General features: G+C 32.7%; 1 protein-coding gene across 2 annotated transcripts; it reads left to right on the top strand.

Moving 5' to 3' along the window:
- The first annotated feature begins 958 nt into the window (after positions 1–958).
- On the top strand, positions 959–11773 carry LOC133305925 (DNA mismatch repair protein MSH2). Of its 2 annotated transcripts, none has more exons than XM_061506186.1 (13): positions 959–1065; positions 1228–1277; positions 1954–1986; positions 2780–3853; positions 4353–4907; positions 5131–5241; positions 5392–5481; positions 5578–5649; positions 5915–6025; positions 6930–7056; positions 8124–8323; positions 10256–10408; positions 11294–11773. In XM_061506186.1, the coding sequence occupies exons 1-13, from the start codon at positions 1014–1016 to the stop codon at positions 11492–11494; spliced, it is 2829 nt and encodes a 942-aa protein (XP_061362170.1). In that variant the 5' UTR covers positions 959–1013; the 3' UTR covers positions 11495–11773. The 2 variants fall into 2 exon arrangements, with proteins under 2 accessions (XP_061362170.1, XP_061362171.1); XM_061506187.1 differs by having other exon boundaries at positions 11291–11773.
- The last annotated feature ends 4613 nt before the right edge of the window (positions 11774–16386 follow it).

Here is a 16386-nt window from a genome sequence, read left to right as displayed (position 1 = left end):
TGAATAGCCTGCTCAAAGATAAATATTTAACTTGGGGTGGGGGCAACAAGGATAATGACATCCCTTACAAGAATAAGCATTTAAAATTAATATTTTCTAAAATAATTTTATCAAATAAAATAATATTTATTTTAAAACCCCGCTGTTCCTTTTTTTAACACCTATGGAGAAATATGACATAAGATTATTAATGTGACTTTTATCCAATGACTTAAATTTTTGCGTTAAATTAGTTCTTAACTTTTATTAAGTATAATTTAAAAATTTATTAAAATAGTTTGAAATAGCTCGTGATCGAGAACTACTTGAACTAGCTGGTATCCAAACGCACAATTTACGGTGATTCTAAGTATAAATAAGCTTGAATTTAATGATTAAGAAACTTATACAATATAATTTATACACACATACATAAATCACACGAAACTTTCATATTGATAATAATAATAATAAATAAAAATCATGTACACATAAGGGAAAGAATAATTCCTAGTTTCTGGGGGTTTGATGTTTCCTGACGCTTTAGGCATTTATACTCCTACTTTTAGCTATGCGTAATTTCCTTTCACTTGTTTAGGCTTCTTGTCCTAAATTTTCAAAGAAAAAAATCAATGTAAAACATATATGAATGAATATAGATTCAATTAATGAAATTGAATGTGAATAGAACAGCCACAGGTTCAAATAATAATAAAAAAATTATATTAATTCATAGTTTATAATTTGTAGAAATAAGATTTTAATTTATAAATGAAATAAATTCTTAAAATTTGTAGTGAGAAACAAACCGTCTATTTAATTTTTTTCCGTCTTTGGATGGATCGGGCTTTGTTCAAATGACAGTTAAAGTAGTGGGCTTCAGAGACAGATCATTGTGAGGCCTCAGCAAAAGCCCGCGAGTATTTCCCGCCATGAATACCAACCGAGACATTTTCATTTCATAATCAGATACACTTCACTCTTCACTCTTCACCCTTCACACTTTAACGCTTCACAGAACCCTAATTGCAGCAATGGGTGAAAACTTGGACGATGTCAATAATAAGCTCCCTGAGCTCAAATTAGGTATAATATCATTCTCGATTTTCCATTTCCTTCTAAAAAAAAAAAAAAAAAAAATTGCTCTATTTTTGTTATGTGCCGATCAATTTGTTTTCTTTTTTTATTATTGTTGATTTGTTCAAGTTTGCTAATAGTTTTTATCGTTTTATTTATAACTGTTGCTAGATTCTAAGCAAGCACAAGGGTTTCTGTCATTTTTCAAAACCCTACCCCATGTAAGTGTTTTCCTTTTTTGTCTTTTTCGATCATTTCTCTCAGAATTGGGTATGGCTCTGTTGGGAGGGTATAGCATTATATGAATACCCCATTTTCTCTTTGGTTGCTAAAAGTATGATTCTTTCATGACCTCCAACATGCTCATAAAATTTCATATTTGGCTAACGTTGTTCTTTTTCACTTCATTAAAGTGTCTACATATTAACTTATAACATACTTTTCAAAGGGATTAAATATCAATCACTTTGTCATATACTTATTATTGTTTAATTTTTCTAAATTTTGGCATGCTATAACTTGATAATTAGTTAAAATTTGTTTAGACCCATCAAAATTATTTACCGGAAGTTATTAAGTGGTGTTGTAGGTATATCAAAATTTATAATGGTGTCAACCCTTCCCCAACTTATATATGTAATAGCAAATATTTGATACTACTTGTTTTCAAGACTCATAATTTAACATGTAATGGAATGTCAAAGCATTGTTGTTTAACAATTTTTTCATTTCTTATTCGTTACTTGAAACCAATGCCATGATGAAAATGTACGTGGGTGTGCATGAACACAATCCATTTTTTATTCCTTTGCTTACATTAGTTTAATGGTTTTGACATAGATCATATATCAGTATTATTTGTTTATCATTTGTTGTGTTTATTCACATGTGTTACAGGACCCAAGGGCCATTCGATTTTTTGATCGCCGAGTAAGTTTAATGCTGGTTATTCATCTCTTCTTTATTATGTTTTTGATGACCCTGTTCAATAGATGCCAAGTAGTATATTTTCTATATAGGCACTTCTTTAAGATGTTTTGAGAGGAAGTTTCTGATCTTTGAAATATCATTATGATACGAACCTTGGGAGAACCTCACCCCAAAAGCTAGCCCAAGAGGTAGGAGAGCCCAAAGTCCATATAAACCCCACAATAGTCACCCATATAACCAATGTGGGACTCCAAGTCTCATACCTTGGATTAGGATCTAACACATTATTTCTTAAGTCTTCACTTAGTTTACTTCTATGGCTTTGCTGAAGAAGAATAAATGTATATAAAGAGACTTATTTCACCTCAGATATATTCCTTAGAAAATTTGTGAAATTTGTAATCCTGAAGTAATTTTGGTGGGACTAGGTACTAGATTTTTCAATGCTCATGTATTCTGGAACATTACTGTATAATATGTGCCGTAATAAAAGATATCTTGTTTAGATACTAGTTTTGCATTGTTTAAATATGATGGTTAAAGCTTATTAACCCCAAAAGTACTACTTCTAGAAAAATTATTATCTAATTTTTCAGTTTACAAACCATTTTGCTGCTGTTTCATTTCATCTTCTGACGAGTTTCCACAATTTTCTTTATAAATTATCAGTATGGCTTCTTGTTAAATAGATTTTTGTGTATATTGTGACAAGGAGATTCTTTATTTTTATTTCCTCCATTTTGTGCATTATGATGATCATCACTGGATTAGAGATCCTTTTTAAATTATTCAGGACTACTATACGGCTCATGGTGAGAATGCAACATTCATTGCCAAGACCTACTACCACACTACTACAGCTTTGAGACAACTAGGTAGTGGATCAGATGCTCTTTCCAGTGTAAGTGTCAGTAGGAACATGTTTGAAACAATTGCCCGTGATCTACTTTTGGAGAGAACGGACCATACTCTTGAGCTCTATGAGGGTAGTAGTTCTAATTGGAGACTGGTCAAAAGTGGAACACCTGGTAATATTGGCAGTTTTGAAGATGTTCTGTTTGCTAACAGTGAAATGCAAGATTCTCCAGTTGTTGTTGCACTATCACTTAACTTTCGTGAAAATGGGTGCACCATTGGGTTAGGATTTGTTGATCTAACTAAGAGAGTACTTGGGATGGCTGAATTCCTTGATGACAGTCACTTCACAAATGTGGAGTCAGCATTGGTTGCTCTTGGCTGCAAAGAATGCCTTCTGCCCATTGATTGTGGCAAATCTATTGAAAATAGAATGTTGTGTGATGTATTGACTAAATGTGGTGTGATGTTAACTGAGAGAAAGAAATCTGAGTTTAAAACCAGGGATCTGGTACAGGATCTTGGCAGGCTGGTTAAAGGTTCTATTGAACCAGTTCAAGATTTAGTGTCTGGATTTGAATTTGCACCTGGTGCTCTGGGGGCATTACTATCTTATGCAGAGTTACTTGCAGATGAAAGCAATTATGAAAATTTTACTCTTCGTAGGTACAATCTTGACAGTTACATGAGGTTAGATTCTGCAGCCATGAGGGCACTTAATGTCTTGGAAAGCAAAACTGATGCAAACAAAAATTTCAGTTTGTTTGGTCTCATGAATAGGACCTGTACAGCTGGAATGGGGAAACGGTTATTGCACATCTGGCTAAAACAGCCCTTATTAGATGTAAAAGAAATTAATTCCAGGCTGGATGTGGTACAAGCATTTGTAGAGGACACCATGCTTCGCCAAGATCTGAGGCAGCATCTGAAAAGAATATCAGACATTGAGCGACTGGTGCATAATCTTCAGAAGCAAAGAGCTGGTCTGCAACATATTGTTAAACTTTATCAGGTAAACTTTTTTCTGTATTTACTGTTATGTTTAATGGAAAATTTAGAATTTTACCTTGCTATGGCTATCTTACAATTGTATTTGTACTTACATTGTGATCCACCTCTGAAATCTGTAATACTGTTCTTAATTGTTCAGATTTTGTATTCAATAGGGTTTTTTTTTAAATTTTTTTAAAGGTGAATTGGGATAAAGAATCAATCAAGAATTTTAATTATTTTCTTTTTCCTTTTTCTCTTTGGTAAGCTTTTATTTATTATTGTTACTATTTAATATCAGACATGTTCTTCACTCTGTTGAATATTTCAGCATAAATGTCATAGAGAATCTCTCTGCCCCCCTTTTTCTTCTTTTATACATGTATTAGCAGCAATATGCTTTTTATTGACTAGGAGCTCACTTTACATTCACTCCAACTGTATTATCTATTATATAGAACTCTCCACATTTGGTTAATAATATGACATCTTCTAACTCCATTATTGTCTTTTGAATGCAGTCAAGTATAAGACTACCATACATTAAAAGTGTTTTGGAAAGATATGATGGACAATTTTCCTCAATGATGAAGAGCAGGTATTTGGAACCTCTTGAGTTATGGACTGACGGTGATCACTTAAACAAATTCATTGGTCTTGTAGAAGCTTCTGTTGACCTTGATCAACTAGAGAACAGGGAATACATGATTTCTTCAAGTTATGACTCTACACTAACCAAACTAAAGGAGAAGCAAGAGTTACTAGAGAGCCAAATACATAACTTGCATAGACAAACTGCTGATGATCTTGATCTGCCTATAGATAAGGCATTAAAGTTAGACAAAGGCACTCAATTTGGACATGTTTTTAGAATCACAAAGAAGGAAGAGCCAAAAATTAGGAAGAAGCTCAGCACCCAGTTTATTGTACTGGAAACCCGTAAAGATGGAGTGAAGTTTACCAACACGAAGCTAAAAAAACTGGGGGACCAGTATCAACAGATTCTTGAGGAGTACAAGAGTTGTCAAAAAGAGTTGGTTAATAGAGTAGTTCAAACTGCATCAACTTTCTCTGAGGTGGGTATATTTATAGCATGTTAGATTAAATTGTAAGGAAAAATTGCTTCCCCCCACCCCCATTCCCTAAAAATAAAAATAATAAAAAATCTCCCAGCAAGCTTTTGATTATAAGCCATTTTAAATTCAATATAATCTAATCCAAGTTATCCAACCACACACTTATTGTGTATTTTGATTGTTTGTTTCTTCTGCTCTTGATTGAAGAATTTTCCTTCTGCAGGTGTTTGAATCATTAGCTGAATTAATTTCTGAATTGGATGTGTTACTAAGCTTTGCTGATTTGGCTTCTAGTTGTCCTACTCCCTACACAAGGCCTGACATCACTTCATCGGTACTCAGTTAACGGTTATTTTGCTATTTTTATAATAACCGCATCATATTCTTCTTGCTTTTTCCCCTCTCTTTTTGCTTTCCCCCCATTTTGGTTGGGGTGGCTCTTTTTGAGGATTAGCATTGAACATTGTCATCTTGGCTTTAATAGGACAAAGGAGATATTATTTTAGAAGGCAGCAGACATCCTTGTGTGGAGGCACAAGACTGGGTGAATTTTATACCAAATGATTGTAAGCTTGTAAGTATTCATGTGATCCCTAAAAAGTAACAAGCTTTTCTTTATTTTGAATTGGGGTAACTTTTGAGTTTCTCTTTGCTTTTCGTAACAAACCAGATCAGAGGAAAAAGTTGGTTTCAAATAATAACAGGGCCTAACATGGGTGGGAAATCAACATTCATCCGGCAGGTACTTTTATCTTCTCTACCACTTTATTGGGGAAAAAACTGCTTACTAGAAGAAGAAAAAATAATCACCATCTTATTGTCTTATGAATTCAATTGTCGGGACCTCATTCTTATGCTTTTATGCCGGTGTTAAGCATAACCATCAATTTTGGGTGCCTTGCCTTTATTTGTATAGACATTTTAGTCTTCATGTACAATCCAGATTATTGTATCCTTTGTACCTGAGGTTGGAGATTTGGTTAGCATAAAGTTTTCTCTATATATAGGTGGGCGTAAATGTTTTGATGGCACAAGTTGGTTCCTTTGTTCCTTGTGACAAAGCCAGCATATCTGTTCGTGATTGCATTTTCGCTCGCGTTGGTGCAGGTGACTGCCAAGTGAGTCCTATACCATATTCTTTGCCCTTTTAATAGCATTTCTCCTTGTTAATAGCTTTGGGTGTGTATGACAACCATTTTGTTCTTTGGCCCTTTTTCTGGATTATAATAATTGTCTATTACTGTGCTCAGGAGCCAACAAGTTAAAAAATGTTCTTTTCTTTTTTTCCAATTTTTGTTTTTGGTGTACCTGTTCATTATCTGTAACTGAAAAATAAACCAGTTTTGTCAAATTCAATTTTCAGCCATATTTATTCCCCAGATTAAAATTAGAATTTTTTTTTTCCGGATGTTATCATGCACAATTGCACACCCTTTGTCTAAGAATTTTACTCAACATAAAGCAACTTGTAGATTGATATTTTATAATACTGTTAAGATTAGCTATTTGTGTTTAAAATGCATAAAATTGAGCTTTTTTCTTCTTATGTCACTTTAATTTTGTTTTATTAGAATCCTTGAAGTTCAGCAAATAAATCCTATGGGATGAATGTGTGTGACTGTAACAGTCTACACAGTCTCTATATGTATTAGTGTTATTATTAATTACAATGATTCAATCCCAGACATATAATCCGAAATTGGTTCCTAATTGATTCTACAATGTATACATGATATCCTAACTGATTTGACCAGATATTCTAAGAAGAATAAATAATAACAGTAATGGGATTGGGAGACTGGGAGTTGCCTGAAACTGGTCAAAATTTTGAAAGTGACTGTAATGGTATTACCAGCTGCCAAATCATCACTTTTATCCAGTGCCCATATAGAATGATATTTTATTCTTTTTTTGAATCTCATCTGTAAAAAACGATTTTAAGTTATTATGCAATGCTGCTTATTAAATCTATTATTATATCCTTAATATGAATTCTGAGGATTTTTTTATTCCCCCCCACAGCTTCGTGGAGTTTCTACCTTTATGCAAGAAATGCTTGAAACTGCATCAATATTAAAAGGAGCTACGGACAAGTCCTTGATAATCATTGATGAGTTGGGACGCGGGACATCAACTTATGACGGATTTGGTTTGTTTCACTCTTAATAGTTCCTTTAATTTGTTGGTGTTCCAACGTCTTAAATCTGAATCATAATTGTTAGAATATGTGTGGACAACAAAAACTTTCTCACATAGTGCTTCATGAGTGGCCCATACAACGGCCTTAACCTAAAATTGGGTCTCACGAACTATTTAAGTGCTGCATTTAAGATGAAAAAAAAAAAAAAAAACATTTGTAAACCTCATCTTCTATCCAAATTCTAAAATTTAGATGTTATAGAATTTCTGTGTTTTCTTTTTCTGTCTTTGGTCAGTTATCACATTATATAGTTGGACCATTTCTGGAAATTTTATGGTCAAGAAAATTCTCTGCCAGTGATAGAGTCCTTCATCATGAATGGTAATATCAATTCAGCTTTGCTAATTTGAAGTGACTATTCATAAAGGTGTTCTAAAGATCATTGATTGAAAGACTTGGCTGAACTTTTGTTGTCCCCCCTCCCCCTCCCATAAGATATAGTATATGTATATATTAGAGTTGTATGTGTAAGGCAATATAAAATAAGAATTCAGCTTAAAGATTAAAAAGGGAAATAAGTAAGAACTTTAGGAGCCTTTGTATGTATGGGTTAGCATCTGTTGACACCAATATAAAACAAAATCAATCTTACATCATTGCTTAACTCTTTTTTCTTTTCTTTTTTGGTGCAAACACCATTGTATGTATAAGATGTCTTTTTCACGAAATCCACTGTTGGATAAAAGCTCCTATCACATGAAATAGCCTCAACATTATATGCTTGTCAATATAAGGAGTGAAAAACAACCATATGATTAAATGTTTATTGATATCCAATTTTTCTTAAATTTTATGTGCAAGGTCAACATGGTGGCTGTTTGTAATTTAAAGGTTGGATTGATGAGAATTACATTCTGTGAAAAATTATTAAGTGGTGTAAGGTATAATGTTTGACATTGTCGTCAACGTATCCTAATAAACTGATGGTTGAAACAGTTCGCTTAGCATAGAATGCTGATTAAAAGATCTTAATAAACAATTCAGTGCATTATAATAAGTTTTCATGTGATATGCAGGTCTAGCTTGGGCCATTTGTGAGCACATTGTTGGAGTGATCAAAGCACCTACTTTGTTTGCAACCCACTTTCACGAACTGACTGCATTAGCTTTTGAAAAAGTAAATGATGATCCGCAGAAGAAAATTGTTGGGGTGGCAAACTATCATGTTAGTGCACATATTGATACATCAACTCGCAAGCTAACTATGCTTTACAAGGTATATGCATTCCAAACATTCTTTTTCATATAACACGTCCTTTATTCTATTGGTTTTATGAAGAGTGTTCCTCATTGAACTAGGGATGCTTTTGGATATACTTAAAAAAAAAAGCGATTTTCTGATGTATCTTTTTTTCAGAAGCCACTCTTTCTAGTTTATGAGAAAAGAACTTAAACTGCTTTTTCTTTCTTTCAATTTTTTTTTTTGGGTAGGGTAGGGATTTGCTTGTTTTGAAAAACTTAAATAAATATAGAAAAAAAAATTGAACATGTTTTTTAATTTCTTAATTTGAAAATTGCTTCCGAAAAAAGCACAAAAAAGGGCCCTACATTAGTTCGATTATTTAACTCTTTCCAATATCCCTTGAAAAATAAATAAATAGAAGATGGTGTTTAAGGGGTAGAGCTCCTATTATGGTTATAACTTATAAATCTTCAGAAGGTGACAAGAAATAGAATATGAGATAGGATATTGTTACTATCAATTAGTGTTACTACCAATGTCACTACCACTTTGTTTCACCGTTAGATCGATTATGTTGATCCAACGGTTATATTTATTTTCACCTTTGTATGATTATGATTCCCCATATTTAATGTGTCGCATTAAATATGTAACGGTGAAACAAAGTGTAGTGACATTGGTAGTAACACTAATTGGTAGTAACAATATCCTATCTCATAGAATATTACCTTAGAGGCTTGAAACTAACTTCATGGGGTTCATTTTCTTGCAATTTTTTTGTTTCTGGATTCAACTATGTGTTATTTCACCTTGAAAAATGCCTATTTAAAGCTTGATTAGCCCAAGACCGTAATTATCTTTATATGGTATTACCCTGATTTGGTGGGTTGGAGGCAGCTGACTTTTAATGATAGAGTAAATTAAAGGGCCGACCCAGTTCAAATACCCACTTCGTGAGTGTCTGGGGAAGGGAATACTCTAGGCAGTCTTTCCCCTGCTTTTTGCAGAGAGGCTGATTCGAACCCGCGACCTGACACACCACGGCAAGCAAGCTTACCGCTGAGCCAAGCCGGCCCTTCAATGATAGAGTAAATTACATAATTAAAAATTAAAAGATAAAATCTGTTGATATAATGGTGCAATTGGTTTCGCTTCTACCTGATTTCTCAACTTGAAAATTAATTCAAGAATTCTTAGAGTTGTTCATGCTTCAATTTTTATTTTCTCCCCATCCACTTGACATGTACCAGTAAAATCGTTTCCAGACATTGCACCAAAAAAAATATATTCCGCTTTCAGCATATCTTTTCATGATGTTTCTTTTATAACTAGTTTACTAGAAGGTGATATTGCAAAAAATTGAAGGATATGTGAAGTTGTAAAGGAAACAAAACTTTATAAACAATGAAATAAAGTAGATACATGTGGCCTGAGTTAAGGCTACAAATCTCACGGGAAACCTTGAAAGGTTAGACTATAATTAGACTTGTTTATAATGGAAAATCCTCTTGTTTCTCGCCAACAGTACATATCTTCAATAAAAACTGACAATTATTCAGAACAATCATCCGACAACCAACCGGTGTCATATTTATCATCACCTAAGTACTTCCAGAAAGGAAAGAAGAGACTCAGTTCCTCAAGAACATGTATAGAGATTGAATGACTCTCCCTTCTGCCTACATATCTTTGTTACCCACAAACACATTGATATTGTTTATGTATTTCATCGTTTGTAGTCTGTCCCATTGCAGTGTTCCAGTCATATAAATCTTACAGGACCCTTGTTATTGTTTATTATGCACTGCGTCCATTAAAAGATGTTAATATTCCAAATGAGCTTGGTGTAACAATGAGCTTGTTCATTTTTACCTTCTCAAAAAGTCATAAAGTTCAAAAACTGTAGTGCTGTGGTCAAATAATAATTTGCTTTTTTCTTTTTTTTCATGTGTTTCTACTTTTTAGGTTGAACCAGGAGCTTGTGATCAGAGTTTTGGTATTCATGTTGCTGAGTTTGCAAACTTCCCTGAAAGTGTTGTTTCCCTAGCTAGAGAAAAGGCTGCAGAATTGGAAGATTTTTCTCCTTCTTCAATATCCTTGGCTGGTACTACAGATGAGGTATAGCTTATAGCATTTTTTTTGTGGCTCGTAGTATGGCATGAAAATATTATTTCTCAGAATAAACGGATGGGAAAGTAAGGCAAAAATTTGGTCTTGCTTAGTAGCATGTTATTTTATGACTGGGAATTATTTTTCCTAATTAAAAAAAAAAAAGCACTCCTATTATATCCCAACTAGTGAGATATAAAATATTCTCTCTCTATATATGCTTTCTATTTGTTTGCCTTTCTCAGCTATTAGTTGTACGTGTCCCCAGTTCTTGAAAGAACTTGCTTCCTGAATTGAAATATCTTTGTTTTGGTTTAATTCCAATGCTACCCATGTTTGGCAGATTTTTCTCAAATTTCTAAATTCAGTAGAGTTGTCTCCGCAATTTCCTGGCATATAAGATTTTTCCTCTGATTCTAGTGGTTGAAGTCGACGAATCTAATTTGGAAAGCTCAAGTAAAATAGTATCTGGTTGATATATGAAACGTCTCCTAACATTATTTATTCAGTATAGGGGGAAACATCTACCTTATAAAACTGGTTCCGTGCTAATATATGGGAGCATGTCACTTGCATTTGTACTCAACCCCTCGTGTTCAAGCTTCAAAGGATGTCACTGTCTTGTGTGTGTCTCACTGTTTGCTGAGCTACTTTTCTTTTATTCCCCCCTTGTTTCAATATTTTCTTGTTAACATGTTGGAAACAGTTGTCTGACTTGTCTGAATTTGAAAAAAAAAGAATGTTGTAAATAGTTGCTTCAATGTTATCTACTGTAAATTTATGCTTTTCTCTCTGCAAAATTGTAATAAATAAATTTTAATACAATTCTAATCATTTTAAAGAGACGTACTTCGTTAGAATGAACCATTAAAGATTTGCCGTTATAATTAGCAGGTGGGTTCTAAGCGTAAGAGAGTATTTGAACCTGATGACATGTCTCAAGGTGCTGCAAGGGCTCGCCAAATTCTTGAAGCATTTGTTGCTTTGCCACTAGAAACCATGGATAAAGGGAAAGCTTTGCAAGAAGTACGGAAGTTAAGGGACAAATTAGAGAAGGATGCAGAAAACTGTCATTGGCTGCAAAAATTCTTGTAGTTGTTTGCGAAAAGTAGTTAGTTGGTAATGGTACCCATGCATGTTGTGAATTTTGAAGAATTTCTTACTGTACATGATGTGTCCAATGGGCTGTGGTAGAAACAGAACTGTTGCAGGGTGTTTTGTGCATTTTTGTGCAGATTGTAGGGGAGGTTAGAGTTTTTGGCATAACCCTGCCAGAAAAGAAAAATGTATAATGTATAATCTAGCTTGCTTCTTATTTTAGTTTTATAATGTTAATGAAAGTACAGGAAACTGTGGCTTGCTTCCTGCGGCTCAATGGACAGTGGGAATGGATTCTATTATGCATGATTTTACGTTATTAGCTCATGTGAAAGATTCTTAATTATTGATAGGTTATTCTTTTCCACTCTATTTTTTAATATATTTTTCTTTTATTTATTTCAACCGTTGATTTGTCCGCCAGTAGTTGAGACATGACTTGATCATATGAAATCACACACACAGGGCGAAAGAATCCATTCCATGGAGAATATAGGTGTGCATCAATGTTATCAAAATCATACCGGTCATCAGATTATCACATTATATTTCTCTGATTTGTCCTTGAAAGTAAGAGAACTGAAAATGGATCTTCTCATATTTTAAAAAAATATGATATAACTATGTAAGACGATCATAATCATATAAAAATAAATGAACAGTTACAATTTAATAATTATCTATTTTATAATTGAGGCGGACAGGACATGTCATTTTATGACCGGATAATAAAGGGAACAATTCAATCGGATTCAAGTCGTGCAAATCCAAGTGGAAATAAAAAATATCTTTTTCTCGATTCGTCTTAAAATTATCACAAAGACTTGTAAAGACTTTATATTGATTTTAGAAGCAAAAAAAAGTAAATGAAAATGTGACAGCCCGACACTAAGAATAACATAAGGAGCAGATGACAAGATGATCCACAGTGAACAAAAAAAAGAAAAAGAAAATCTTACCAAAAGGTTAATGCCACTCAGATACATCATTTGGGCACCTATTTGTCTTTTATTGCTAAGATATCATCATACTTATTTGTCATTTTGCTTGGTCGTGGTGGTTCCTTATTTGTCATTTTACTCATAAGTGCTTTTTATCCAACTCCAAGCTCGTATAGCCACTCACTAGTCACTTGTCACTATGCTTCGTGTTATCTACCAGATATAATTTTTGTGCAAGGGATGGGGCGTGATTGCGACTTATTTTGAAGAACAATAAAGCTTGGTTTCATCAAATCATTAAGGTACCTGTTTTTTATACTAAACCAATAAGGTTTTGCCACTAATGAACTGTCACATAGTTAAAATTCAACCACTCAGCCTAGTGTGTGCCTAAAAACAAAGTCAGTCTAGTGTGATAATTGAAGAACTATGAAATGAACTACCCGACAAACGCTTGGCAAGGGCAATGATGTAAAAATTTGACTCGTTTATTATATGAAAATACAATCAGAAAAATATTTACTCCCAAATGACGTTGTTTTGAGATTAAAATATTAAAAAATTATAATTATAAAGACTATAATAACTCTGAAATAAATTAAAATTACAAAAACACCATGATTTTTGCCTCAAAATAATATCGTATTAGGCTTACTGCAGATAACTTATCTGTCGTAACCGCAAAAAAAGCAAACCCAAAAATAATTTACTTAATATCAATTCTTAATGGGTTCATTTTTTCTGCAGTTACTGCAGATAAGTTATCTGCAGTAAATTCAATACGACGTCGTTTTTGAGAGAAAATCATGGTGTTCTTGTAATTTTAATTTATTTCAGGATTATAATAGTCTTTATATTTATAATTTTTTAAGATTTCAATACTAAAACGACGTCGTTTTGAAAATAAATACAGATAACTTATCTGCATTAACTGCAGAAACATTTTTCCCATTCGTAATTTGTTAAACCGAAAATCCTTAAATAATTAATTGAGCATCATATAGTTTTTTTTTAAAAAAAAAAAAATTATATCTGATCTGGTTCTCTCGGATAATCAACTTTCTAAAATAGGATATATTTTAGGAAGACCTGAGAATTTTGACTGTTTTGCTTATCTACGTGGTTAATCGTATATTTAAGGGGAATTACTTTGCTAAGGAGAATTCTACAACAAAATTAATTTCTGAACACTACAATCCAGAATAAATCTGAATACATATCTATTTTAGTAAATATTTAAAAAATATGTTATATTTATAACTTATTTTCGTTTACAACTATATCTTAACCATTAATTTTCATCAATCAATAGTTATTATTTATTACGAATTAATAATTAATTAATGAGTTTAATTTACAAAAATAATAACTGTTAATTGACAAAAATTAATTGTTAAAATATAATTATAAGAGATTATAAACAAAAATAAATGGTTAGTATCACCGTTTACCAAAAAAAAAAAACAATTGTTAGTATCACCTTCCTCAATACTTAATGGGAAAAGTATTTCTCCGGTCGCTGGAGATAAAGTTATCTCTAGTGGACTTAAAACGATATCATTTTAGAGTTATAAGAATAAAAAATTATAATGATAAAAACTAATATAACCTGCAATATATTAAAATTACAAAAATACCTTGATTTCTACCCAAAAACGACATCGTTTTGGACTCACTGGAGATAACTTATGCAGAGAAATCCTTTACCCATACTTAATACCTATTTCTTGAATATAAAATCAAGGGATAGGATATTGTGACAACCAAGTCATGTTACACTCATGTGACAACCAGTCAATCTCACCGTTAAATTAGGTTTTTGATCTAACGATCCAGATTTAATCCTTATATACACCCTCACTTCCCCTTCTCTCTCCCCTTTCTCTCTGATCATACTCTCTCTTTTCCCTTCTCTCTCATCACAATCTCTCTCTTCCCTTCTCTCTCATCATACTATCTACTGCCGCCGTCGCCGCGCCTCCCCCTCTAATTCACCGCCGCCGCCACAGGAAAACGATCACCTGGATCTTCTTGATATGAACAATCTAACATTTGGTGCTTATTGTTTGATACTGCTTAATTTGGATTTTGTAGATTTTGTGGTCTATAATTAATAACTTTCTGAACCAAAATCTGTGTAGTTGATTGTTACAACCTTCCGGGTTTTGTAACTTCCGCCCTGCTTCTTATCTGTAATCATGTGTTTGTAACTTCCGCCCTGCTTCTAATTTTTGCAAGAACCTCACCAAATTGGTTCAAACATTGCTTTGCAAAATGAAAGACATAAACACAGACAAATACACTGCATTGATCACGACATAACTCTTCCAAAAAACAAAACAAAACAAAATACAGGATAATAATTAGACACACAAATACAATGAAAATCATTCCAACTGGCTTATACATAAGAATCAAATTTTGATGCGTTATTCTTTTTTTTTTTTTGAAAACAGATGCGTTATCCTTTCAAATACACTGCATTGATCACGACATAACTCTTCCAAAAAACAAAACAAAACAAAATACAGGATAATAATTAGACACACAAATACAATGAAAATCATTCCAACTGGCTTATACATAAGAATCAAATTTTGATGCGTTATCCTTTTTTTTTTTTGAAAACAGATGCGTTATCCTTTCAAATTGGTTTCCACCAATAATAGGCTGGTAGTATCATATTGCACTTTCCTGTGTGAAATTCATGGGGTTAATATCTTCCAAGTCTCTGATTCTTCAATGACATATCTGCATCATTGACAATGAATTGTGATCTTGGAGACATTATAATTAGGAGTAATCAACCAATTTGACAGACTAGAATCAACTGCAATTTCTGGCAATAGGGGTTTGGACTAAAGGACATTTGATTCGTTGCAAGGTGAAGAATTCAAGGGCACGCTTGTATTTTGCTCTGGGGGAACATTCTCCTTCCTCCTGTGGCGGCGGCGGTGGAGTGCGCGGCGGCGCGGTGGTAGATAGTATGATGAAAGAGAAGGGAAGAGAAAGATTCTGATGAGAGAGAAGGGAAAAGAGAGAGTATGATCAGAGAGAAAGGGGAAGTGAGGGTGTATATAAGGATTAAATCTGGATCGTTAGATCAAATATCTAATTTAACGGTGAGATTGACTGGTTGTCACATGGGTGTAACATGACTTGGTTGTCACAATATCCTATCCCCTGAAAGTATTTGATTGCTGCACGTACAACAGCTGCAGAAATATAAACCTTTATATATATATATGGGATAAACATTTATACAGCCACTTTAGATAAGGTTATCTACAGTTAGCCAAAAACTACGTCGTTTTGATTAATGAAGAGTGTTTCTGTAATTTTAGGTGAATTAATGAAGAGTGTTTCCGTACTTTTTATTTTATTTTATCATATATATTTTACTGAAACACCCTTCATTAATTCATCTAAAATTACAGAAACATCATTCATTGATCAAAATGACATAGTTTTTGGCTAGTTGTAGATAATCTTATCTAAAGTGACTGTAGAGATATTTTTTCATATATATATATATATATATATATATATATATATATATATATATATATATATATATATATATGAGATTGGACTTAACTTAAACCTACTGACGGAGCCACATATAATTTGGGTGTGACCTCGGTCCGGATTAAATTTTAACAAATTATACTTATTATATGTAATTATATAATTAATTATAATTTGGTTTGAGTTAAAATTATAATTTGACCTATCTAAAACTTCAAATATTTTTGGTGAAAGATTTGGATAAGTTGTATTAGGTTATGTATTCAATTTTCACTTGTATAAAAAAACCAAAATATTTTTTATAAAATTAAAAAATATTTAATAAAATTATAATTTTTCTTGATACTACCTACAAAGATGCTCTGTATTTAATATAATTTAAATATATTATGATATGAATTAACTAAAATTAAAAAAAAT

This window comes from Gastrolobium bilobum, unplaced genomic scaffold, assembly GCF_033153095.1.
Source record: "Gastrolobium bilobum isolate Gb01-03AN ecotype WA unplaced genomic scaffold, APGP_CSIRO_Gbil_v1 utg22961, whole genome shotgun sequence".
Classification (NCBI taxonomy): domain Eukaryota; kingdom Viridiplantae; phylum Streptophyta; class Magnoliopsida; order Fabales; family Fabaceae; genus Gastrolobium; species Gastrolobium bilobum.
Note: the sequence above shows the minus strand (reverse complement) of the source record. Positions and strands in the feature narration are given on the sequence as shown.

Bases quoted from the DNA above. Each gene is read 5' to 3' on its own strand.
- LOC133305925 (XM_061506187.1), top strand. From the start codon at position 1,014: ATGGGTGAAAACTTGGACGATGTCAATAATAAGCTCCCTGAGCTCAAA. The intron at 1,066-1,227 runs GTATAATATCAT...AACTGTTGCTAG, and splicing joins GCTCCCTGAGCTCAAATTAG to ATTCTAAGCAAGCACAAGGG. The intron at 4,908-5,130 runs GTGGGTATATTT...TTCCTTCTGCAG, and splicing joins CTGCATCAACTTTCTCTGAG to GTGTTTGAATCATTAGCTGA.